Below are 24,033 nucleotides of genomic sequence, written 5' to 3'. Positions count from 1 at the left end.
CTGGCCCTTGACTGCCTCTCACAGGGAACATGATGGCTGCGCTGCAGGCAGCCTTGAAGAACCCCCCGATCAACACAAAGAACCAGGCGGTGAAGGTGAAGTCCCAAATAACTTACTCCTTGGGCTGCTCCTTAGAAATCCCCTTCCCTTCCTGTAACCCCCACCCCTAGGTGTGCTTTGGGGAAGGCGGGAGGTCTGTCTTAGGGTATTCACTGGTGTTGAAACATCATGGCCTCTGTTGTCTTGATCGCGATCAAAAAATTGTGGCACCCGTGCGCACGCCTCTGACTTGGTGCTCGCTCCGCGCTGGTGCAGGTTTCTCAGCCTGCGTGAATTCTGGGCCGTTTGCCCCAGCTAACTCAACACGATATCGCGCGCCCTGTCTGATCCAGGCCAAGCCCGTAACTGCTGGAGCTGGCAGCACGGAGGTGCAGTGCTTCGCGATTCAGGAACCACGGCTTTGGTAGTCATCGCTGACAAATGCTACCACGGCCAGGCTGTACACCTACAAAAAAGGAAGAAACGATAGCTATTGCATCCAATCAAAATTAAGCCGTCAAAAGCATAGAAAACGCAGGCACTCCCCCTGTGACAGAACTGGGCGCGTACCGTATGCGTGTACTTCCGAATAGCCCCCAAATGAACCTCGAATAGATTGTGGTTCAGCAGCAAGAGGAACAGGCGGATAACAGTAGGAACTGCCCAGCTCGTGAGCAGCTGCAGAGGCCTGTTCTTGCTGCTGGAAGAGAATCCCACAGGCACGTTTCTGTGCTTCTCTGGTACCACGCTATCCTCACAAGGCTGCCCGTGAAGACTTTTCACTGAGCCCTGTGCTATTATACAGGGCTCTGAGAACCAGCTGGTATTTATACAATACTGGTATACAGATATCACCATTTAAAGGACTGAACAGTTTTGTCTTTGCGTTAATGACTTTTCCCCATTAGATCTGTATTGTTGTAATTGAGAATAGAGTGTGGGGTTGCTAAGGGTATAGCAATGGATTTTTAATGTGTTTGGCTTCAGTTTTAGTTGATCTTGTAGAGATTATTTTGTGTTTTCATTTACACTTCTTCATATGAGAAGTCTCATTAACCCAAGTGGCTAGGGGATATTAAATCAAACAAGAAAACTACCGTTCATAATTTTTGTAGGAGGGAGTTGCGTGAAATATTTGGGATAATGGGATTGTTCAAAAGTCTAACAAACCTGAGATCTTTTTTCTTTTATTTTCCCTCAAATAGTGATGAATGAGAAAGAGGAGATCTTTTTTTGCTGATTACATGGCTAATCTGCAGCTGTAATCATGCCACACAAATTCCTGGGCCTGAAAAGACATCCACATGAACTTGCAAATGGTTATCAATGCAAAACATTGTTAATGCTGCCTCCTGTTTGCCTCCTATGTGGATGGGATGGAAGTTGACTGTTTTTGAAATGCGTGGCTTTCAGGAGTCACCTTATCTAGGTTGACCAATACTATTTCCATGGAATAGAGTAATTTTATCTCATTAAACAGTACAAAAAGCATGGAAAAGGCTTTGGTGACGAGGCAGGCCAGCAGCCAGGTACTTAATTCTCACAACTTCTCTGGAGCTTCCCAGACACTGAGTTTTGCTAAGAAAATTGAGTAGTATTTAGCCCTGACTTCGTATAATGGGTGGAAACCTACAAACAGAAGCAGAGAGGCAGAAAACCTAGAAGAGAACAAACTTGTTAAACTCTTTTTTCACTGTTTGTGTTGGGACTGGCTTTCTGATTAAGTATTAGCTTTCCTTATAGCTAATTTGTAGGCTGAACTTAAATAACTTGAATTAAATAAAAAATTCCAATTACTTATCTCCAGATCTAGAATTGTAGGTATCTGGCAAAGTTAATTAGACCATACTCCTGTTGGGAGAAGGTCTCTCTTATACATTGCAAGTACAAGCTTGGTGTACAAACTACATTTTTTCCAAAAAGTGTTTTAGAACTGTTAAAGAGAAAAAATAAGTTCTACTTCCTCAAGAGATGACTAATATTTGGATGCACCGTATATGAGAATGAATGGGTCCCTGCCTTTCTTGCTTCTTCACAGGATCGTGCAGAAAGCATTGTCCTGAAGGTCCTCATCTCTTTCAAAGCCAATGATATTGAGAAAGCAGTGCAGTCACTGGATAAGAATGGCGTTGACCTGCTAATGAAGTACATCTACAAGGGCTTTGAGAGCCCTTCTGACAACAGCAGTGCTGTGTTGCTGCAGTGGCATGAGAAGGTGTGTTTATAGGACATGCATTCTCTCGACTGGGTTATTCTTAGTAGCAGATTCTTGGGAGCAGGACACACTCATCGAGCCTGGTTAGAATGATCTTTCTGTTTGGTAAAGCTGAAATGCTGTATTTCACACAGTGGGAAGGGTATGGTCCTGCAGGCTCACTGTTGAATTATATCATATCCCTTATTCTTTTGATTCCTTGGGTAAAGATTCTACACTTAAATTTTGTTTTTTTATTAAACTGAGATAAATGAAGTAGCTTGCTCTAGTGATTAAAGCGGATGGAAGTAGAACTTCCTTCCTAGAGGGAACCAAAATTTGCAACTTAGTTACGCAGGGAAATAGAAGCCTGTTAAACAGTTATCTTTAAAGTGAATGTGGTTATACTTCCCTAGCACCCTGGGTGCTGGTTTTGCACTTTATGTAAAGTGCTGGGAGATGCTAATTTGAAATATAGTCTGGAATCTGGAAGTCCCTACTGTCAAGCAGTTGTTTCAGCCTGTAGTTACCTTGACTTTGTGTTAATTGCCATGTTTCTCTTCTCAGGCCCTGGCTGCTGGAGGAGTAGGGTCCATTGTCCGTGTTTTGACTGCCAGAAAAACGGTTTAAGTCCAGCAACAAATGGTTGTCTGCCACCCATGGCTGTGGGAAACGCTGGTACAAAAACCAAACAACCAAATGCCATTGCTGCCCTGTGGGCAGCTTCTGTCTCTCAGCTTGCCTTCTCGCTGCTTCTTTCATATCTGACAAATAATGCATATCTTGATCTCTTTTTGTTGAACTCTGGAAAATTATGAAGGTGCAATTTTATTTCTAACAGGAATATTTGGTACTCAAGAGCATTTCAGTGACATGTATAGCTACATATACAACTTCATGTTTAGGACGATTTGCATTTGTGTATAATTATGGCAGATTTGGACCTGAGTTTCCAAGCAAATGCTGAGGGACGTAGGGCAATGTCTTAATTCTTTTTGCTAGCCAAGCAGTGTTCTGATGTAAGATATATATTTGAGAAGTGGGGCAGCTATTAATATAGGTAACTGGACCATGTTTCTCTTGGTCAGCCTCTGAACCTACAGCAGTGAATAGGCCAGAAGGCAAAGGCTCCCCTCCAAACCTGATTATCATTCCAGAAAGCTGAGTATTTTTTTTTCTTAATCTCGCATCTCATGGCCTAGTCTGGTTTCTTGTGATCAGTCAAATGCTGAGTCCACTGTTGGAAAGTCACAACAGGATGAAATTGTCTGTTGTGCAAATTGGATGGCAGAATTTAAAAGGCTGACGGGCCGTTTACACTAGAGCCTGGTCCAGTGAACTCTTTGTTTTGGGGAGCAAAGATCCTGATGAGGAGAAGAAAAAGGAGCTTTCACACAGCAAATCACCTTTCAGCAACTTGAAAGTGATTTGATTTTGTCAAGCACAACATAATGGCTGCCTGTGGTAATCTAAGAAATTCATACTGGTATCTGCACCATCCTTTGCAAAGCTCCCCTATTTTATTTTCCAGATATACAGGGTCTTAAAGGATCCCAAAAAGTTTACATTCCTGTTGTATTTTACCACAGTGTGTTAGCTAGTGGGCAAATTAAGTCCCAGCATAGAGAGGAGTATTTTAAAAAGAATTAAGCAAGCCTAGGGCATCCCAGACCACAGATCGCCTTTGAATGTTTAGGGCCAGGGCTTAAATACACTTGTTTTACATTCACCATTTTACAGCAATTCAGTTGTGTAAAACTGTTGGGAAACTTGTGAAATCTTTGCTGTTTTTTGATATCTGCTTTTTTTGTAATAATAATAAAGACCAGACAATAAATCGTCACTGAATATTTACTTGGTGTCTGAAATGCCTGAATGGTTGGAATAACCATTATTTCTTTAGTCCAGCATGGTGCTTTGCAAGGACTGAGAAAAGTAAAAAAGCAGTCCCTAAAATCCTGTTTTCCCCTCAGCTATTTTTCTTGATAACTGCTCCGAAGAAGGCTTATTTGTACCTATAAGTAATGGTGATACTTGCGCAGCTAAATCCAGCTAGAAAATTTGAGATTATTTCAGTAAAATATTTAAACAACAGATTCCTCTGCTTACACTAAAATTTTAGCGAGAGGGTGAGATCCCAACAGACATCTATGTTACATGCTTTGTCAAAACAGGGACAAAAAGGACAATGGTAATGGGGCTAGCAGGGCTGTCATGTGGAGCTAAGCTCCTGATTTTGTGGCTGGGATTTTGTTTGCATCTTTGCCTGCCCCAACTCCAAGTGATGAAACATTTAATTGTTGTTTGTACTGTAATTTAAGTGCTGATACAGCCCTGGGCTTGGCCTGTAGGTAGGATGACTGTGTGTGTACGTCACTAACGATGACACGTACTCAGCTTGAGCTTCTGAAGGGACTGAGCATACAGAAACCTGGTGCTGAGCACTCTGACGTCTGAAGGCTGTTTCATAGTAGTAACTTAAATCATCACTTTAAAAAACAAGAGCTAGTGCCTTCAGAAGGTTCAAGCCAAAGTTTTCCCCATGTGTGCCACGTTCACTTAGGGGCGAGTGAGAAGCCAGCTTTAGTAATCGTAGCAAGTCGGATAATTTGCAGGCAGTTTTCCTCATTGACAAGTTTTTCTTCTTCCATCCTACCTCTCTCTTGCTCTCTGTGTTCCTGTCGCAGTCTGAGACCAAGGCCCTAGCGGCCGTGTAGGCAGGCAGAGGCAAGCAGGCACGGGCGGCGCAGCACTGCCCTGCTGCTGAGCAGCCAGCTGTGCATCACCGCTGGAGCAGCCCTTGCTTTTCCAGGAGGTCCAAAGACCACAGAAAATGTCCAGGTTTCAAACATAGATATAGGAGCAGCCTTGGCCCGGCCCTGCGCAGCAACGGCTCTGTCCTTACAGCTCTGCCAGAGAGTGTCAAGTGTTCACTCTTACTTTGTATGCTTCAATTGGTCCAAATTTGGTTAAGACACCAATCAATTCTCATTTTTAAAAAATAAATGGTGCAATCCCCGCTGCTCGAAAAACATTTTCTGAATCACCCGATTTCAAAGCAGGTCAGCTACCTCTAGGTGGCATTAGATAAACAAAAGCTAGGAGCAGACTGTCTCCAGCTTCCCCTCAGAGTAGGATATAAAGTATTTAGAGACATTTATAGCAAATGTGTGTCCTCTGCATATAAGTTCAGGGATGTGTTAAAAGACAGGATAGCTCTGGACATGCAACAACGTGGGGGTAATAAATAGTGCAAGATTTGCAGGAAGGCATGTCTTATTTTATTAAACTGATTGATAGGGTGGTAAAATTAAATCTAATAAAAAGATGACCTCTTTCCTACAAATCCTGCCTTGCTAATATTCTTGGGCACGTAAATACCACAACATGAAGCAAGCAATGAATGATCCTAACAGCAATCTGTGCTTGAACACTACATTTTCCTTACGTAGGGTTCAGAAAGCCCACATATATTCAGTATTTTGTAGTAAGATATTCCTGGCCCCAAAAACACACTGCAAGCCCAGCAGAATAGATTCAACTTTGGGAAAGGAAGAACCTGGCAGAAGCCAATGGCAAAAATAAAGTTTTCATCCTTTGAGAAACTCAAGATTAATGCCACCTGCAACAAAAAAGTTCCCACTGCGAAAGCAGCAGGAATGGCTTATTAATAAGCATGTTCTGTCCATCACGCTTACATCACTTGTGAAGTGATTCACACTTACTTGCTTCATCCACCGCCATCGGACAGCGGCCAGAAGAGGCAAGAGCAGTGTTACTAAGTCACAAACTGAAGCACAAGGCACGCATTCCCACCACCCTGCTGCTAACTCCAGCGTAGTACCCGTGAAACCAGGGCAGCTTCCTCCTGCTCCACAGGCTGCTGCTTTGGTGGGAATGGTGCTACCGTCAGTTTTGCTGTTTCTCTCGTAGCGTGAAAGACGAACCTTACCGGGACATCTCTGAACTGCTTTGGACTGTCAGGCCCTCAGCAGGCTCGAACCCTCTTTCAGATTCGGCAACGAGGATTTCTCAGCTTGAAGAGTCCCGAGCTGCTTTATGCCCACGCATCCCTGGAGACGGAGGGTGCAGGACAGGTGAAGGAACATTTAGTTGCAGACAGCCCCGTAGCAGCTGTCCTGGGGAACCAGAGGGCACAAGCCTCAGGCTGCAGAAATGGGGAAGATGGAGGAGCCAATATACACTTGGCCGAGAGCATCAAGTGCTTCCAGTACAGCCAAAATCTACCATCATCACATTAACACAACCTCGAGCAGTGCAGTCCGTGGACAGGTCCAGCCCATGCTATGGAAGGAGTTCGCCTAGGAAGTCACCACCAACTATCGACCGTCTCCGGGCAGCTGGGGCTGGAGGAGGCCATCGTCGGCCTGTGGAGCCAGACTGCGCTCCTGCTGCGCTCGCTCCCGCAGAGCGGGAGTTCGCAGCACCCAGGCAGGAGGGATGCCCAGCGCCCCTTGCGCCCTGCCTCCTATGGACACAGGGGATGGGGGCTCCCTGCTGGGCGCCTTTGAAAAGCACCGACGTCCCTGAACCACAGCAAGACGCACGCTTGGCAAGTGTCACACGCCGCACACACCGCACAGCGTTTGCCTACCACAGGCGTGCGCGAGGGCTCCAGGGCTGTCCCTGGTCCTGAGCCGAGCGCGCACGGCTCGGCTACGTCAGCCACAGCGCTCRCAGCACAGGGTGCTCACGGCAAGGGAAACTGATACCAAGAGAAAGCAACAGGACAGGGAGGGAGGGAGGGAGAGAGAGMGAGCGAAAGAGCAAGCAGAGGGCAAGAGCAAGCGAAAGAGTGAAACCCAAACCAGAGTAGACGAGCACAAGGACCATCCCTATGCAGCTGACTGAGGGCACCCAGGAGAGAGGCAGCGGCAGCAGCAGAAAGAGGTGACACATTTCTAAGAGGAGTAACATAAAGAGTAAATAATGCAGAAAGATGGGCAGGGAAGAAAAGAAAACAAACATTTTTCATTTTGCAAAAGACATTTCCCTTCCTCTTACTAAAAGGAAACCTTCAAGGAAAAATACTCTATAGACAGTTCAGACCTACTCCAGGGCAGATGGCATTTGTAGGTCTCTTCTAGGAAGGCTCAGTGCTTCTGAACCTAATTTGCAAAGCTTCTCACTGCTGCTTTTAGGTTTGGCCTAAGCGTGTCGTAACAGCAACCTTATTAGTCACTTCCCAGTTTCATAATAGCTAAACACATTACAAGAGAAACTGCTGTCCTCCCACCACTAAGAGATAACGTCCGGCCTCTCCAGCCCCCTCCAAGTCCYGGGCTTTGACTCATCCATCATTTGGCCAGATGGTTACTGTGGTCTTGCCCTCTGCCACCGTTTAGGGAGTGACACAGCAAATAAGGTCCTGCGCACACAGAGAGCTTAGCTGCAGCCCCGGCGGAGACCTGCCTCCCAGGGAAGGAGCTGCGCGCAGACCGGCTCCTCTGTTCCTCCTGCGTTAAAACTCCATGAGCTCATTTCCCTCAGTCTTTCCTCAGAAGTAACGTTTTCGAGTGCCCTGATCATTCTTTTTTTGGTCTCCTTTCCGGACTCTCTCCAGAAATTATGATAAATTCTTGCACACTGTTACTGTACAAACTTAAAAGCAACTTGTGCATTCTGGCTGGATCTCTATGCATTTCTTATCTCTGAGATCTCTCTTTGTGCAAGATTCCAAGAATCTCACATGGGAAGTGTTACCATCTATATTACTTACTTCCTCTTGGAAATGAACATAGAAGAAAAAACTTTGCCTAATGAATAAAGTTGGTAAGAGAAAGGGGAACAGAGACTCACTTGTTACTAGAAGAGATGTGTTTATCACAACTTTGAGATTGTTTGAACATTGTTTGTATGTTATGTTAAAAAAAAAACCTAGCAGAAGGATGACTGTCATTATGTGCGTTTGCTGTGCCTGCGTCTTTCAGAGGCCATCTCCTTTCTGTGCAATGCAAGAAAAACACGCTCATTTGGTTAAAGTTACAGAATTAGAATGTCAGTGTCTGCAGCTTCCCTTCTCATTTGAATAATGGTTATTAGTCATATATATTATAAGGCAGAGCATTTAGGGGCTCTGATTGAGACGGAGCCCAGGGAGGTAGAGTTACTTTTTATGTTATCTGTGTGCCAATCTAACGGTCAGCTGTTGCCAACAGGGTGATCTCGCATCCTCCTCCTTGCACCAGTGTTGGGATCTACCAGTGAGATGATTTGGATAATTAAATCAGCACAAAATCATCCCTAGAATAAAGTGAATATTTTTCTGCTAGATGAGCTCTCCATGGGACTAATGGGATGGCAGAAAGACTGACCCGCACAGCAGCTGTGAGATCAGCTTAACGAGACCCCAGAAGCTCACCCCTAGCTGGGGCCAGTCTCTGCCCTGAAGAGCTTAACAGCTGACTAGATGCAACAGGCCAGCATTACATTGGGAAATGGAGATGGAGGAGGGAGAAGTGACATGCAGCAGGTCATACGGCCAGGAAAAGAGTCCCAGTGCGGTACCCTTTGGGTGCTGTAATTCAATGCAAACCCTTCGGCTACAGAAGTAATCATCTGCCTGGCACCTAAAGCCTGGAGGGTGAACGGTTTGCTGCTTCTGAGCATTGAAATATCCCTTTGGAACAAGAAATGTCCTTGGCTTCTAAGTGAGTCTCAGTCAAAGGAGTAAGAAAAGGCTTCTCAGAGGGGTGTTTTCACACTCACAGATTTGGCATTCCCATCCCTCTCCTTCAGTGTCACTCAGGCAGGTTGCATTTCCCTTGGCTTTTCTGGAGTCGCAGCAGCCGCGTCTCCTCCATGTTGCCCACCGTTGCTGCAGAAAGCCGGCTGGGCACAGAGGGAGCTGAGGGGCATGCTCAGCTCGCAACCTGGGAACCAAAGAGAGAGCCCAAGGTTCAGGGATGTGCCCCATCATACTGCTAATTAAAAGTGAGCCCCTGTTGTTGGGCACCTCTGGTTTCTTCCCGCTCTCCGAGCAGAAGGCAAACAAAAGTCTCCTCCAGGATCTCCCTCCTGTTGTTGGTGTTATCTAATTTGATGGGGAAGTTAAGGTAACCATGCAAGGGCTAAGTCTTGCTGACATATTTCAAGTTTTTGCAAAATATGTTGCACATCACTGTTAGATGAGAAGGAGGGAAAGTACTTCCAGAGAAGTGCCAGAAATAGGAACTGGGAGTAGGGCACCTGACTGCAAAAACCGACACAAAAGACATAAGTTGGAAGATGCATCTGGATTTTCTAGGCCAGCCCGTGGGCTGTTTCACAGGCTGGACTTCACCTTCTCCCTTGGGAAGGCAGGATCACACCTGCCAGGCTGCAGGCAGCCGTGCCAGCAGAGAGATGCCTTCAGAAACTGTTTAAGCCATTTACCGACTTCCTTCATTACAGGCCACGCTTCGAGGAGCCCAGCTGGGCCTGGCCTCCTCTCCCCAGCCCAGGCACAGCCCTCGGGCAGGAGCAGCCCGGCAAGCCCAAATCAGACCCGAAAAACCACCCAGCCGACAAACTCCCCGGCTTTCCATCAAAAGCCCTGAGAAGCAAAACCTGAAGCGCATGACCGCCAGCGTTTGCTCCACTTCCCCATCGCGGGGGCCGCGTTTCACCGCCCCCGAGTGAGGCCACTTCCTGCAGGGTTTGCGACATGGGCGCCAGCACCCGCGGCGAATGCAGAAGTGCCGCCAGAAGGCAGCAGGGCAGAAGCCAAGCAGCAGCGCGAGGGAGCCGGGGTGCCGCGGGGAAGGACAGGCGGAGGGGCGAGACCCCCGAGGCGGCCGGCCATCCCGCGTCCCGCTCCCATCATGTCGCTGGTGGAGACGATCCGGCTCTGGAATGAGGGGGTGTGCGCCGCCGACCAGAGGGAGTGGAGGGCAGCCCTGGCCGCCTTCACGTCCGTCCACAACCCCCCTTCCAAACTCTGCTTTAACATTGGCTGCATCCACCTCATTTTGGGGAACCTGGCCGAGGCAGAGGAGGTAGGTAACGGCTCTTGGGCACCTGCAGTCGCTAGTGCCTTTTGCAGGCGAGTCAGAGCGATGCAACGCGGAGTTTACGTGCAGACCTGCTAGGCAGACTGATGGGTGGAAATGGGAGGAATAAAGGACAACAGTCCAAGGTAAGGATCTGGGGCTTTTTAAAGCTCGGCTGAAGCGTGACACCCCTGGGGCATTCCTGCTGAACTCGTTCCATCAGTGAAGCACAGATGAGAAGCAGGAGATGCGCGGCTTTCTGTTCACGCTCGCTCCCTCCCTCCTGCAGAGGAATGCAGAGGCACAAAGTTGCCAAGTTGACTGGTGACACCTGGTTGTGGCTCCAGGAAGTCAGGAGCCTGGTCCCAGGATGGGCAGAGTGCAGATAAAGCAGAAGGGCAGACAGGACAGGTATTTCTGTTCTACATCCTCACCTTTTCTTAAAGCACTTGCCTTCTTACCCCTTTTTCTCCATTCCTTCCACCTCCTGTCAGGCATTCACGCAGAGCATCAGCTGTGACAAGCACCTGGCGGTGGCCTATTTTCAACGGGGGACAGTGTTTTACAAGCGAAAGAAGTGAGTGGTGGGCGCTGGATGGGTTGAAGGTTTCATTTTCTGCCACTTACAGAGACACTAGCCTGAAACCTGGAAAGCCAGGGAATACCTCTAGTCCCATTGGGAGGTCTGAAAACACGCCAAAGAAATTGGAGAGGCCCAGATAAATTTAACTGATTTTTGTAAAGACTCAATGGCGAGGAGGTCTACACCTCACACCAAGACACCCTCTGAAGTGATTCACACTTGCTTCTGGATTGGGACTCCTCAGAACAACCATAGGTAGATACCACAAGCAGTAATATAAGGCGCGCTGACTCCAGCTTTAACAGGAGAGGGGAGGTAGGTACCAGGACCAGAGGTGCCAGGGCTAGGTAGGCCTGGTGAACACAGGTTCCCACTACAGAGAAGAAACGCTGGAAGAGCCAGGGGTCTTCAAGGCAAGGACACCTGTGATTAAAAACCCCAGAAAGACAAGGCCTTAGGTAAAAGGCCTCTGGTGTCCTCCAGACAGGCAATGACTCAGTGCTCGGTGAGGTGCCCTTGAGGGGCACCAGGCAGCCCGAGTGCCACTGCGTGGTGGTGAAGCCCTCCTAAGTTACTGTTTTCCTTTGCTCCACAGTCATGAAATGGCCATCAAGGATTTTAAAGAGGCGTTGGCCCAACTGCGAGGCAACCAGCTCATAGACTACAAGATCCTGGGGCTGCGGTACAGGCTGTTTGCTTGCGAGGTGAGAAAAAGACTGGTATTTTGGTCCTAATGGGTACAGACCTTACCATGGGTGGCCGGGGCACTCTCTGCTGCCAGTGCAGCGTGAGGAAGTACGAACTCCCGAGCCGTTATGGGGATGCTGACGTTGTACAGTGGGCCCAGAAATGCCCAAATGACAGGCACGCAGAGACCTGAACAAACCATGCCAGAGGACATCGCAGGCAGGAGCCTTCTGCACCCRTGCTGCTGGGTGCTGCACAAAGCACCCCACCAAGCACGTTCCCATGCCGCTCTGTGAACTCTCTGGCAGGCCCAGACCAAGAAGAGCCTGAGCCCGCCTTGCGCTAAATGGATCCCTCAGTGAGACCCACCCCACGGATAAGCAGCTGCTATTTCTTCACCGTAGACCCTTTTCTCTCTTCGGTGACCAAAAGTGGACCTCCCACATAGGGAGCAAGGTTGCTTGTCCTGTGGCACTTAGGCTTTGGGAGGACAGATCCACTTAAAAAAAAAAAAAAAGTAGTCTTCCTTCAGCCTCCACACCTTGGCAAGTTCAACCTCACCTACCCATATGGAAACAGCATTTGGCCTATATAGAAAGAGCTATTCACTAGCTCAGAAAAAAATCTAGGGGAAAAAAAAAGTGTCTGTTTGTGTCCAAACCCTAACAAAAAAGTAAGCACGTTGGCACAGGGATGGGGAGCTAGTATTACCACGGAAAGTTATTAGTGTGGCAAAGAGTCTCAGCAGCATGTGAGAAGCTTTGCAAAGGGAAGTGAGATGATGATCTCAAATTACCTTGCTTTATAGTCTCTAAAAGGGACTTTGCTAGTCACTCTGCTTCGGCCAGGGAGGACAGACAAATCCTGTCGCAGCAGTCAGAAGCACACGCTCTGTGCAGTGCCATCCGCTCTGCTCTTGCGGTGGCTTCTCCTCTACGGTGCTCCTGGCAAGGGTCCAGCTTTTCAAATAACTGGTTTCCTTGTTCCCACCCCTCCTGCAGATACTTTATAACATAGCACTTGTGCACGCCACGATGCAGGACTGGAAGAAAGCTGAGGAGCATCTGACACTGGCAATGAGCATGAAAAGCGAGCCCCAGCACAACAAGATTGACAAGGCAATGGAAGCTATCCTGGTAAGACATAGGAGGTCTTGGCATGGTGTTTGTCCATGGCAGTCCCACAGGAGGGAGAGAGGAAATCCCAGGGACAGAGAAACCATCCCTTAGCAAGGGCTTTAGCAGAGCAGCAGAGAACTGAAGATGGCTATACAAAACATGGGTGTCAAACTGAGGGTAGGATTTGCGGGAAGAGTTTTCAGGGCACTCTGGAGGCAGTGATGGAAAGACTGGACTAAGCAGACCATGTCAGGGCTGGGATCAGATTGCCAAGGTGGTGGGTTGACTTTACAGAGTGAGACCTTAACCAGAGAGGTAGAAGGAAGGTAAAAACCCACCTCTGCTATCACCTCTGATGAGCACTATGGTTTGTGTGTGCTACAGAAGCAGAAGCTCTATGAGCTGGTGGCAATTCCCATGGGAAAGCTGTTTCGGCCAAATGAAAAGCAAGTTGCTCAGCTGGAGAAGAAGGACTACCTGGGAAAGGCTACGGTAAGACAGAAATACCTTGTCTATTCAAGCCAAGCCTGTGGGCTGAAGAGAGCCACTGACCTCCCTTTGCCTAAGAGCCACCACTCGCTGATCCGTTACCTGCTGCCTGGTGAGCAGGGCAGAGATATGGGGGATCCCCGCAGGGATGGAGGGAGGGATGACGTGTGGGAATCTCACAGGGAGTTGGGACTCTGCAGGAACAGAAGAGCTAAAAGTGTTTTTCTGCAGAACCTTATCTGTACAGCTCAGCATGGCCTATTTCAGTTTCTCTCCTTAGTCAAACATGAGGCACAGTCATTCAGCAATGAGCTGGAAAGGTCTCACTGGAGCTTGAACTTGAGCCAAGACTCTGTTCAGGGGCAGGGGAAGAGGGGAAATTCAAGTTATTTAAAATTTGATACCCTCAAATGACTTCCAGTTTTCCCCCTGCTCAGTTTGAAACAGGCTTTTCAGCTTAAATAATCAAGCAAGTGCATCCAAAATCCAAGCCCTGGGACACCATCCTTGGATGCAGGTCCTAGGAGGCAGAATGACCACCCCTGTTGTCAGTGTTCCCACAGAAAGCAAACCACAGGCCTACGGGTACTGGGCCACCAGACGAGCGACAGCTAAATAGCTCCCCTGAAGTCAAGGGTTCCCCTGTAACACATGCACAAACATTTATGGACTTTGTTAACAGTGTTTGAAATGGCCTACAGGAGGCAAGGGCTCCCTTAACTCCYTTGCACATTCCCAATTAAAAAATAAAGGGAAATCTCTAGTTTATAACAACTCTAAATACAGCAGTGGTGAGGCTAAGAGCTTACTGCAGCTGTGAGGCAAGCTTTGGAGCCCTGAAGCACCAAGCCTATAGTCAAAGACGTTTAGCTGAAATCATAGCCTGCCTTGAACCTGGAGCATCCATACCTAAGGAGCTGGGCTTGCACAACACCAAAGGAAGGGCGGACATCAGACAACTGGAGGTCTAAGAGAGGCTACGAGCACCAAGTCACTACATGTCTTTCTTTGGCTCTAGGTGGTGGCATCTGTGGTAGACAAGGACAGCTTTTCAGGATTTGCTCCACTTCAGCCCCAGGTAAAGCACCACTGATTGACAATGTCCTCAGCGCTGCAGCCAGCGCAGCATGAGCGTTTAGGTGTACGCAGGGACTGGTATCGTCCAGCATCTTGCTGAGGGCTCTGGCTCGTGTTGGTGAGCAGGCAGCAGCATCGCCGCCGTGAACTTTCTGCTCCTGCCCCAGGGGTAGAGGGAGGCATGCGCCCACAGCTCGGCTGCTCTGCTCATCATCCGGCACTGCAGCCCAAACCCACCTACGTTTGTGGTTCAAGCTAAACTGGCCCCTGACCGGGAAGCAGAGGCCCGGTCACGCATCCTGTTCCTCTGTCTCTGCTGCAGGGTTGCAGCTTGCAGCGCAGGGGAGGAGATCTTAAACTCTCCCTGTAAGATCTGTTAGGATTCCTCTGCCTACGTTTGAATCACTAAACTCTCCCTGTAAGATCTGTTAGGATTCCTCTGCCTACGTTTGAATCACTAGAGGAGCAAGAGGGCTTCTGCTTTCGTTCACCACCTTTCTGTTTTTTCTGCCTGCCCCAGTTCATAGACCTCAGTTCATTTTCATCGATGTTTTATTGATGAAGTATAAACATCTGTTCCAGTCCTAAAGGCACCGGAGAGTTTTTATTAGTCTTTTGAGAGGGTACAGGGAACTGGGGCTGCTGCAGGCCTATAATTCTGTTATGCAAGATTAAATACACACTTCTCAGTGCAGTAAAGCGTAACACCTTGCTCTAGGAGTCAGGACTGCCATCCCACTTCAGTACAAAAGTAACTTATTTAGAGAGGTGATAAAATCCACCAGAGACCTCAGATTACTTAGGCAGGAGAGACTGTGAAGCACCATGATGGCAGCTGGAGTTTTATAAGCATAATAACAGGAACATGCATGGAAATACAAAACTACTACTGTTTAAAGCAGGTGTTCCCAAATTCACGATCTCAACCCTTTGTGAATGCATGAAACCAAAAGCGCAGGTGCAAATGGCATTGTGACTCTGAAAATCGCAAGTGAAAGTGTTTAGAAACTGCTTCTTTGGAGGAACAGAACCAGTGATATTCTTAACGGCACAAAAGACAGCTGCTGCACGCATCCGAGCGGCAGTGAGCCAAACTCATACACTGGCAGTCTGTAAAGCAGCAAAGGGCCCTCCCTTAGGTTTGAATCGACTGACCTGAAAAACAGCACGGGAGGAAGGAACCATGTAGAGATGATGTCAGGCACAGTAGAAGGCTGCAGGACTTCTCTGCAAAGCAACTGAAATCCTCCAGATTACAGACAATTTTCTTTGCCTTTTTGCTCACAGACCCCTGGTCCTCCACCCAGGCCCAAGACACCAGAAATCCTCAGGTAAGCCGGGTGAAACGTGGATACATGCAGCCAGGTCCAGCCTTGTCCTGCCCAGTCACAGGCTGAGTCCAGCCAGCACTCAGGACTAAGAGGGGAAAGGGAACAGATCAGGGAAACAACAAAACAAAGGTCTGAGTTCCCAGTGGAAAGTGAAGAAAAGGCACCACCTCCCTTCCTGAAACAACCACTGCTTCCACACCTAGGGCCCTTGAAGGGCAACCGCACCGTGTCCTGTACGAGTTCATCCCCGAGACCTCGGAGGAGCTGCAGGTCCTGCCAGGAAACATTGTCTTTGTCCTGAAGAAAGAGAAGGACAACTGGGCTACTGTGATATTCAATGGAAAGGTACCAGGGACATGTTTGGTACAAGGGGGTGGATGACATGGCTGACACTTCGTCAGAGCTGTGAGGTTCTGCAGATGACTAGCAGGGCACAGCCACGCTATCGCTAACTAAAYGAGCTTCTGCCTTAGCTCCACTGTGTCCCCTGTTCAAATGTGAAGGCAGATGTCTTTGGGCTTGTTAGAGGCAATCCCTACTCCTTGGGAGAACTGGCACAGTAACGGACCAGGAAAGCCCAGCTCCTCGCGTCCTGCTCCTGGCATTTCTACCAGACAGAGGACTCAGGTGCCATTCTCAAAAGATGCTGTCTTGTTTCTCACAATCTGCCCCAAATTGCCCTTCCTGTCGCAGGAGCTTCTTACGCAGTGAGATCCACTGTATTCCTGACAGACTGGAGAAGGGGAAACTGAGACCATACAAAAAAATAAGCAACTCACCCAAGGGCACCATAGGCAAGGGGCTGAGTCAGGAAAGAGGGCAGCAGATGGCAGGCCCCCAGTCTTGACCCTGCTTCTCAGAGAGCTGGTTATTCACCACTCATCCCGCAGTGATCAATAAGGGGCAGCTAAGACAGCCAGGTGTCCTCCTGCCAAGCAATCCCCACTCATCTCTGTTTCCCCACAGAAAGGGATTGTCCCCTGCAACTACCTCGAGCCTGTGGAGCTCCAGAACAGGCTGCAGGTCCAGGTAAGGTGACGCAGGAGGAGGAGATGGCGTCCTGGGGAGGGCAGATCCCCATGCAAATCACCCACCACCTATTCTGTGCCTTCCAACATGACCGGCACACAGGGGTTTCTTTACCAGCACCTGCAACTCCCTCTCCCTTGAAACTCCAGAGGCATCTCTCCTGGTTTGTAGTCATCTTAACTGGAGTTCACAAACCTGCCAAAACTGGGCAGATGTAGTGCTGATGGCCCCTTGGGTGGTAGTTGGTAACGTTGGGGAGAGGAAGGGGTAGTGAATTCTCCCTCCCCAGTTCAAGACCCCAAACGGACTTTGGGGAAACAGCCAGGAACACGCTCAGCACACACTGACCCCCACAAGGTAAGGGTCTCCCTTGCTGGGGCTAAAACTACGCGGTGCCACCCCTGAACGACGGGTCACAGGGATGCCATGCTCAGTCCCCCCACCTCACCGAGATCCTGCCTCGGTGGGCTGGAAGGGAAGCTCGCAGGGCAGCAGTGCCCCACTCCCTCGGCAGGGACCGATTGACAACRCTACTCTCTTCCCATCCTGCCCAGGAAGAAATCCCTCCCGAACCCGAGATCCCAGAGCCGCCCAGCTCCAGCGCTCCAGAAAAACCTCGGCGGCCAGCACCAGGTCAGTGATRGGGAACTGAGGAGACAGAAGTACCTTGTGGGCAACACCCCCAGGGGCAGCTTCGAGACAGTCTCCTCACTGCTGCATCCTTATGCTTTTCTCCWTCTGCCGAGATGAGGGCTGGGATCCATCTCCCTCTAGCTTCTGGCCCCTCTGGACCCATTTGCTGTCAAAGATGGAGAGGCATTAAAGCAGGAGGCACAACCTGCAACTGCAGTGCTGAGGACGGAGTAAAATAGAGGGCCGGGATCCCAGGGGAAAGCAGGCTCCTTTGYGCTTTTAACTAGCACAGCAGCTAATGGGAAAAAAGGGCCCGGGGACAGGAATAGGGCAAGCGACCCAGCTCGTGCAAGTCCCAGAGCAGAAAGTTCATTACGAGCTTCTCCTCAAAGCAGGGCACCTGGGATTATTTTAGTGCCGCTGTGTGTTGTGCCAGTTTTGAAGGAGCTGCGATTGCCTGGGGAAGGGGGTTCCTGGCTGGTTTCTCTAAGAGCTGCTGAGTGTCCCGAGGTCTGGGCCGTTCCCGCAGGCCTGGCCAGCACCAGGGACACCAGCACCAAAGCCACCAAACTGCCCAAAGTGCAGGCAGGTATGGAGCAGCTATGGGAACCTTTAATCCTGTCCAAAGCCACAAACTTCTCCCCTGCTTGCAGGGAAGCTACAATTCCTATAATATAACTGCAGAGGATGGAAAATATCACCATGCACAGAGCTTGCTGCACAGACATTACCCAGCTGCAGTGTGCTGCAGCTATTGAAAGCCAACCTGCCAATAAAAATAGGATTATGTGGACAACCTAACCCCACCACCACCACCACCACCCTGAGCCAGTCTGCGACGGTGAAAAGTGATGGACCGATGGCTCAAAGACCAAGAGACTAATAAGGCCAGGCAGTTTCAGACAAGCTTACCTGGAGGGCAGGGACYGGACTTGTGTCACCAGCAGAGCAGTCTCATATGGAGTCTAGTAATAAAGTTGATACAGAAGGTGGCTGTGGCTCAAGGTGATTGGAAATAACTAAATTTCCACTTTCTTTAGTGGCAGACAGAGCACTCGCTGTAACTCGCCATGAGGCGGAGCCCTGGCCAGACAAACTTCCTAACACCTCCCAAACTGGGGGGCCAAAGCACTTGCAGCAAAGAGGAAATGGAAGAACTGACAAAAATTTCATTAAGGGAGAGGAAAAAAGGATAAGAAAAGGCCTTGCCTTCCCCACAAGTAAAAATTTAGTTTTAAGAGAGATTTGTTTTTTCAACAGATTTTTCAGCTAATAGAATACCTAAAAAATTTCAGTCCAAACAGTGACTCTTCAAAAGTTTGAATGTCTAATTCCCACCTCGCTCTCCTCTAAGTGTAAGCAACCATAATAACCCTGCGGACTAAGCTGCCAATTGCTAAAATTTAGCCTTTAAGAGCAAACATCTCAGGGACCCAGCAATCTCAAAAAGCATCTTTATGGCACCAAAAGCCATCATAGATCTAGCAGTGGGACTGTATTAAACAGCAGAGCTCTGTCTCTTCCCTTAACAAGCACTGTAATGTCAAACCATTGACAAACCTTAGAGCAGATCCTTGTCAACTGACTGCAACGAACCYGTATTGATTTGCCTTAGCTGAAGGCCTGAATTTGTAACCACTGTGAAAGACAAGGGCTGCCTCCAGTTTTCGGTATGGACCTGGAGGGATCAGAATAGCAAAGGTACTGAAAACTACAGCTTTGCCTTCAATGGTAAAGCACTTTCAGAACAAGCTGAATTCACGCAGGGTTACTGACGTTCAGCACCTCAAAAGTCACCTYCCTTTCTCAAGGCCATATAATAAGCTTAAGGAGCATGGGATTCCTGGTCCAAACCCAGCTACTTATCTCCTGGCCCCAAGCTCAGGACCGAGAGGGTAAGCAGCACATGAGACCCCAGCCTGCTCTCATCGCAGGGAGCGGGGCTCGTCTTTCACCCCAAACACCCGTCCCCAAGTCCCCAGACAACTGACCACTGGCTCTYGACTGCCATCAGTGCTGGGATTTACACTAGTCTTTGCAGACTCCCAGCACTTCAGAGAGACAATTCGGAGAGTTACAGCACAAAAAGCTCCTATTTTGTCCACATGGTCCAACATTTAAGGTTATTCATCTGCAAAAATCACGTATGGCAGAGCATAAGATACTTAGTTATTTATGCCTGCAAATATTTTTATATTTAAAAAAGTTCACCCAGGAACAACCCAACCCTAAAGCTCCTGTCTCTATAGATGCAAAACAGGCTTTACAATTTGAAAACCAGCATAGTAAAGTTCTGAAACAAGGCAGCTCCCAAGAGGGAAGGCACAGGGCCCAAACCTCCTCTTGGTGGTTACCCCTAAACCCTACAGATGAATCTCACTGCAGCTGATGCCACATCCATTTGAGCAACCAGAGCTGGCTCCAGTGTTGGTTGTTGTTGCTGCAGATAACGATGGGTGTCAAAAAGGAGGGTTGCAGGACTTCTGAGCATATATTTATGTACCAAGTGGTAATGCTTACCCCATTCCACTCACTGAACCACCTATTTCTTCTTCCTCAGACTTTGTTCCAGTTACTGCAACGCAGCCAAGAGAAGAAGGGAAGGTAACCACCTTGCATTGCTGTGGGAATCACAGGGAGGCAGATGCCTACAGTCCGTATTACAAACCAGCATTTATTACATATCGAAAGGGAGTTGTTGTGCCTTACAAGCACCATAGCCTGGGAGCATTTCAATTTTTTGTTATTCATCAGCTTCTCCAAAGCCTAACACCAGAGCTAGGGGCCAGCAGGCATCAGGCCCAAGATGGGCAACACAGGCCTGGCAGTCTGCCCTGGCCACTAGGGCTGCTTTTTGGGAGGTCTCCCAAAAAGGTTCAGGTCCCCACCCCGCTGCATCTGGGACTGTTGGCAGAGCCCCCATACTAGTTGTCTCAGCACATCTCGACTGACCTGCACACTCAGAATGGGAGAAGCAGGAGAGAGCTCAGCCATAACTCCCATGCTTCTGATCAAGGTTGGCACATCAGCAGGACGCATGAGGGAGAGAGATGGGGAGAATACAACAATCCCAACTGGAAACAAGAGAGAATGGGGTGGGAGAGGGRCACCTTGAATTTGGTCACCTAGAAAGCTGCAATATAGCCCAACCCATTGCTGCATTCTCTCCTGGGACAAACCCAGGACAGTTAACCAGCCACACGTGCAACGATAGCTTGGTGGCATCAACACTGACCTGCCTAGAAGAAAGTATTATCGACTACCAACAGAGATGGCTAACAGAGATGGCTCCTGACCAGCAGGCAGCTGTTTTTGCTTCCTGATGCCCCACAGATGAGATTTTACTCAGATGACAACAGCTTCCATGTTGCAGTCACACAGGCCCCCTCTACCTGTCCTTGACAAGCCGCCCTTGCCCAGGAGGCTGTAAGCATGGCCAGCCTAGCAGGAGAGCCTCTCACATCCCATTTACTACCCGCAGGAGGCCAAAGCTGCTGGCTCTGGACCCTACATTCTCAAGGCACATTACAAATTCACAGTTGCTATGCCAGTCAAGCCAGACCTCTCCTACAATGAACTCCTGAACTTGGTCTGCGAGAAACTGGAGCTCCAGCCAGAGCACACGGAGCTGAGGTGAGCCACTGCCTGCTGCCAGCAGCAGGAACCTTATTTTCAGAAGGTCCTATTCTTACTCTGCGTCCTCTGTGTGCCCAGGTACAAGCCTGCAGATAGCGAGGTGCTGGAGACTTTGAGCGCCGAGAACGTGGAGGCGGCTTGGAGTCATACCAAGGACAAGTGTCTGACAGTGTGGTGTGACAGCACAGAGGTCAGTGACAGTGGTTGCAGCCACCTCTTCCGCTCGTTTCCAGCAAGGATCTTCCTGGTAAAGGCTGAAGCCTAAGCAGGAGTTACCCTTGCTCTCCTGGCCACAGGGAAAAAGCCTTAGGGCTTTCAAACAAAACTGGCAGCTCCTTGAAACGGCAGATGAGTGAAGGGGGGTGAAGAAGAGAAGCAGAGCTTGTCTTTCATATTGAGGTATAAAAGGAAAAAGCCAAGAGGCGTCGTAACAACTTACTTCCTGCCCTAGGGCAAGGGATCTCTACCAGAAAGCAAACCAGAGGAGGAGGCCCAGAAGGCAACGCCAGAAGAGATGGGACCAACCCAAGTTGTAGCACAGTACAATTATGAAGCCACCCAGCCTGAAGACCTGGAGTTTCAGGCAGGAGATGTCATACTCATTTTATCCAAAGGTAACTGTGCTCCTGTGGTGAAAGGGGAAGGGAAGGACCTTCCAGCTCTGCAGAAAGCATGGGCCTGAGATGCCAAGCACCTTCAGCACACCCTATTAAGTTCAACAGTAGCTGTAGGTCCCTAGCATCTGTCAGTCAGGCCAAAAACTCTCAGGTATTTGGTCAGACAACCAACACATACCAGTAGCACTTTAGCCAGTTTTTCAGTGGAGCCTACCAGCTTCAACAGGGGCTTTGATCTCCTCCCCCCAAATCTCTGCTTCTCCACAGCAAGGATAACCTAGCATATACAGGAGTCGCTTTCCTTCACATCTTTCTGGTTTCCAGATTCAGAGGTACCAATCTGCTCCATCCCCATGAAAGCTTAGAGTCCAACATACTGAGGTGGAAACAGTTTCAGCTTTGCATACTACTGTACGAACAGGGTTTTCAGCTTACCAGCTCATTCTCTGGAGCCACAAGACAAGCAAGGCTTAAAGCCTGTAGGACTGCTTTCTAGAAGTGCTTTCTTCCACCCATTGCTCTTTGCGCTTTAATTCATGCATAGCTCTTCCAGCTCTGCCAGCGTTCCCATTCAAATCTCAATGTCATGCATGCCTCTTCCAACACACTTTCATCACACCCCTACTTTGGCTGCCCCCTTCCCCAAACAATTTCAAGATTGGAGGATTTTGCTTGAGCCATTTTGAGTTTACTGATCAGTGCGTTTATTTTTAAAGGAAGTGCCTCATTTTGGCCACCCCAGCATGCCTCACGTTAGAAACAAAGGGATAGTTATATTCCAGAACACTATTACTCAAATTCCTGTCAACTCACACCTTTTTCTGGCTTTTCTTCTTTTTGAGGGTACACTCTTGCATTAGTCTCAATCCTCCTGAATATTAGATATTAGTGCTTTTGTGAGATTTCAAGCTTAAATACAGGCTAGGACTCACAGCAAAATGTAGCACATGACTTTGGCTCGATCCTTTCAAGTCTGCAGAGAACTTGGTGAAGAATTAGGTAGCAACCCTGCACAGGTTGCTGTTTCCCTCCTTGCTCAAGCCCGAGTGGAACCAAGATATCAGAAGTGGTTTTAAATGCAAAAAGTCAACTATGATACTTTGCTATATTCAGCATTACACCTAACTTGTGTGTACAGCATTAGGTAGCTGTACACAAGCCATCTTAATTCCTCCTCTACCGCTGTACGGAGGAGTTTTTGCACCGTACAGCATTCTTGACACCTCCCTCCAAGATCCTACTCTCCCCTTCGTCGCTGAGCTACATATCTCCCATTAAAAAGTTGGTTCTCTTTTCATTTGGTAAAAGCTTTCAGAGCTCAGTGCTTTACTCATCCTACAGTAGCAGGGATTTTTTTTGGGGGGGGGGGGAAGGGGTGGATAACAAGGAACAGCAGATGAAACTGCACCTTAGTTCATCTCCATACCTTGGAGATGGTAGTCCAGAATCTCTAATCCTCTAATCACTTYTTGCTTTCCCCATTCACTGGTTTATATTCAAGGCAGCTACTGGGCCCAGAATTGGGCCTGGGCAAGTAACTGCTGTAAGACCCCAATTCTCAAACTCTCAGCAGAAATAAGACTGCCTGCTACTGATGACAATTTTAGATTAAAGGCTGGACTTTGTGGAGTATTTTAGGAAATAAAACCAATGCACACTTTATTGTGGCCTTGATTTACATGAAAGCAGTCAGACACTGAGGAAAGACAGTGGTATGAAGCCCTTAATACTTATAGGTTCATTTGCCTGTATAAATTACATTGTGTTTCTAAACAAACCTTTGTTCCTTTTGCCCCCCTCCCTTTTTTTTTTTTTAAGTTGCTTTCTGTAAAACAAGAAAACTTATGTGAAGTTTTCAGGCATAGTTTGTTCTTTTAACAAACTCRCCTGATATATCTAAAAAACGACAGCCCTGGTCTCTACTTCGATCTTCCCTTCCCTTAGTTTGGCAGCGTAGTCTTTCTTACCTTAAYAACTTCGCTGTCTACCTCATTCCTCCTTGGTCTTTCTGACTCCCATCTCCTCAGTCACCTCTCTACCAGGCTTTAGCATAGCTATTTAGGTACCGGAATATCTTAAAAAGGTAATCGCAGGCACATCTGTAGCATATGAAGGTCTGAAGGCACATCTGATGCATGCTCCTGTATGTCCCTAGGGTAACAAAAATTGTGTAAATTTTATCTTTCAGTGAATGAAGACTGGTTAGAAGGCCAGTGCAACGGGAAGATAGGCATCTTCCCATCTGCTTTCGYTCAGAAATGCAACACTAAAGACCCAGAAATCTAATTTCAGGAGAGCTTAAGTAGTCTTGGACATGGAAAGAAGTTAAGGATTTCAACTGCCGCGATTAAGATATTTCTATATTAATCACTGCATCTGAAAAGGGACCTAAAATATTATTGCTACGTGTATTAAAAGCTTTATTTTTTGTTTTACCTTTTGCATCATTCTTTAAAACAGGTACTCATTCATAAAAAGAGTTGCCAAGTATCTTCCTATTGGGAAAACATTCAGTCCTAAAAACCATACTTACCAAGAGACTTCCTAGCAAGAGCTCTGCCCCACCTACCTCATCCTTAACAAAAATTTTACACAGACAAGTCAGTCAC

The 24,033-nt window shown here is 48.2% G+C and overlaps 2 protein-coding genes across 2 annotated transcripts; both read left to right on the top strand.

Moving 5' to 3' along the window:
* The first annotated feature begins 6 nt into the window (after positions 1 to 6).
* ARPC5 (actin related protein 2/3 complex subunit 5) lies at positions 7 to 4,087 on the top strand. Its single transcript, XM_026062881.1, has 3 exons — positions 7 to 95; positions 2,078 to 2,254; positions 2,801 to 4,087. Exons 1-3 carry the CDS (start codon positions 30 to 32, stop codon positions 2,861 to 2,863), a joined length of 306 nt encoding a protein of 101 aa, XP_025918666.1. The 5' UTR covers positions 7 to 29; the 3' UTR covers positions 2,864 to 4,087.
* A 5,651-nt stretch (positions 4,088 to 9,738) lies between these two features.
* On the top strand, positions 9,739 to 23,859 carry NCF2 (neutrophil cytosolic factor 2). Its single transcript, XM_026062680.1, has 15 exons — positions 9,739 to 10,230; positions 10,719 to 10,801; positions 11,403 to 11,511; positions 12,496 to 12,630; positions 12,997 to 13,104; positions 14,120 to 14,179; positions 15,466 to 15,509; positions 15,713 to 15,854; positions 16,476 to 16,538; positions 17,093 to 17,171; positions 19,732 to 19,775; positions 20,653 to 20,804; positions 20,886 to 20,997; positions 21,259 to 21,421; positions 23,613 to 23,859. The coding sequence occupies exons 1-15, from the start codon at positions 10,057 to 10,059 to the stop codon at positions 23,708 to 23,710; spliced, it is 1,566 nt and encodes a 521-aa protein (XP_025918465.1). The 5' UTR covers positions 9,739 to 10,056; the 3' UTR covers positions 23,711 to 23,859.
* The last annotated feature ends 174 nt before the right edge of the window (positions 23,860 to 24,033 follow it).

This window comes from Apteryx rowi, unplaced genomic scaffold (assembly GCF_003343035.1).
Source record: "Apteryx rowi isolate R43461 unplaced genomic scaffold, aptRow1 scaffold_100, whole genome shotgun sequence".
In the NCBI taxonomy this organism is placed as follows: Eukaryota; Metazoa; Chordata; class Aves; order Apterygiformes; family Apterygidae; genus Apteryx; species Apteryx rowi.
This window is presented reverse-complemented; position numbering and strand designations above follow the sequence as displayed.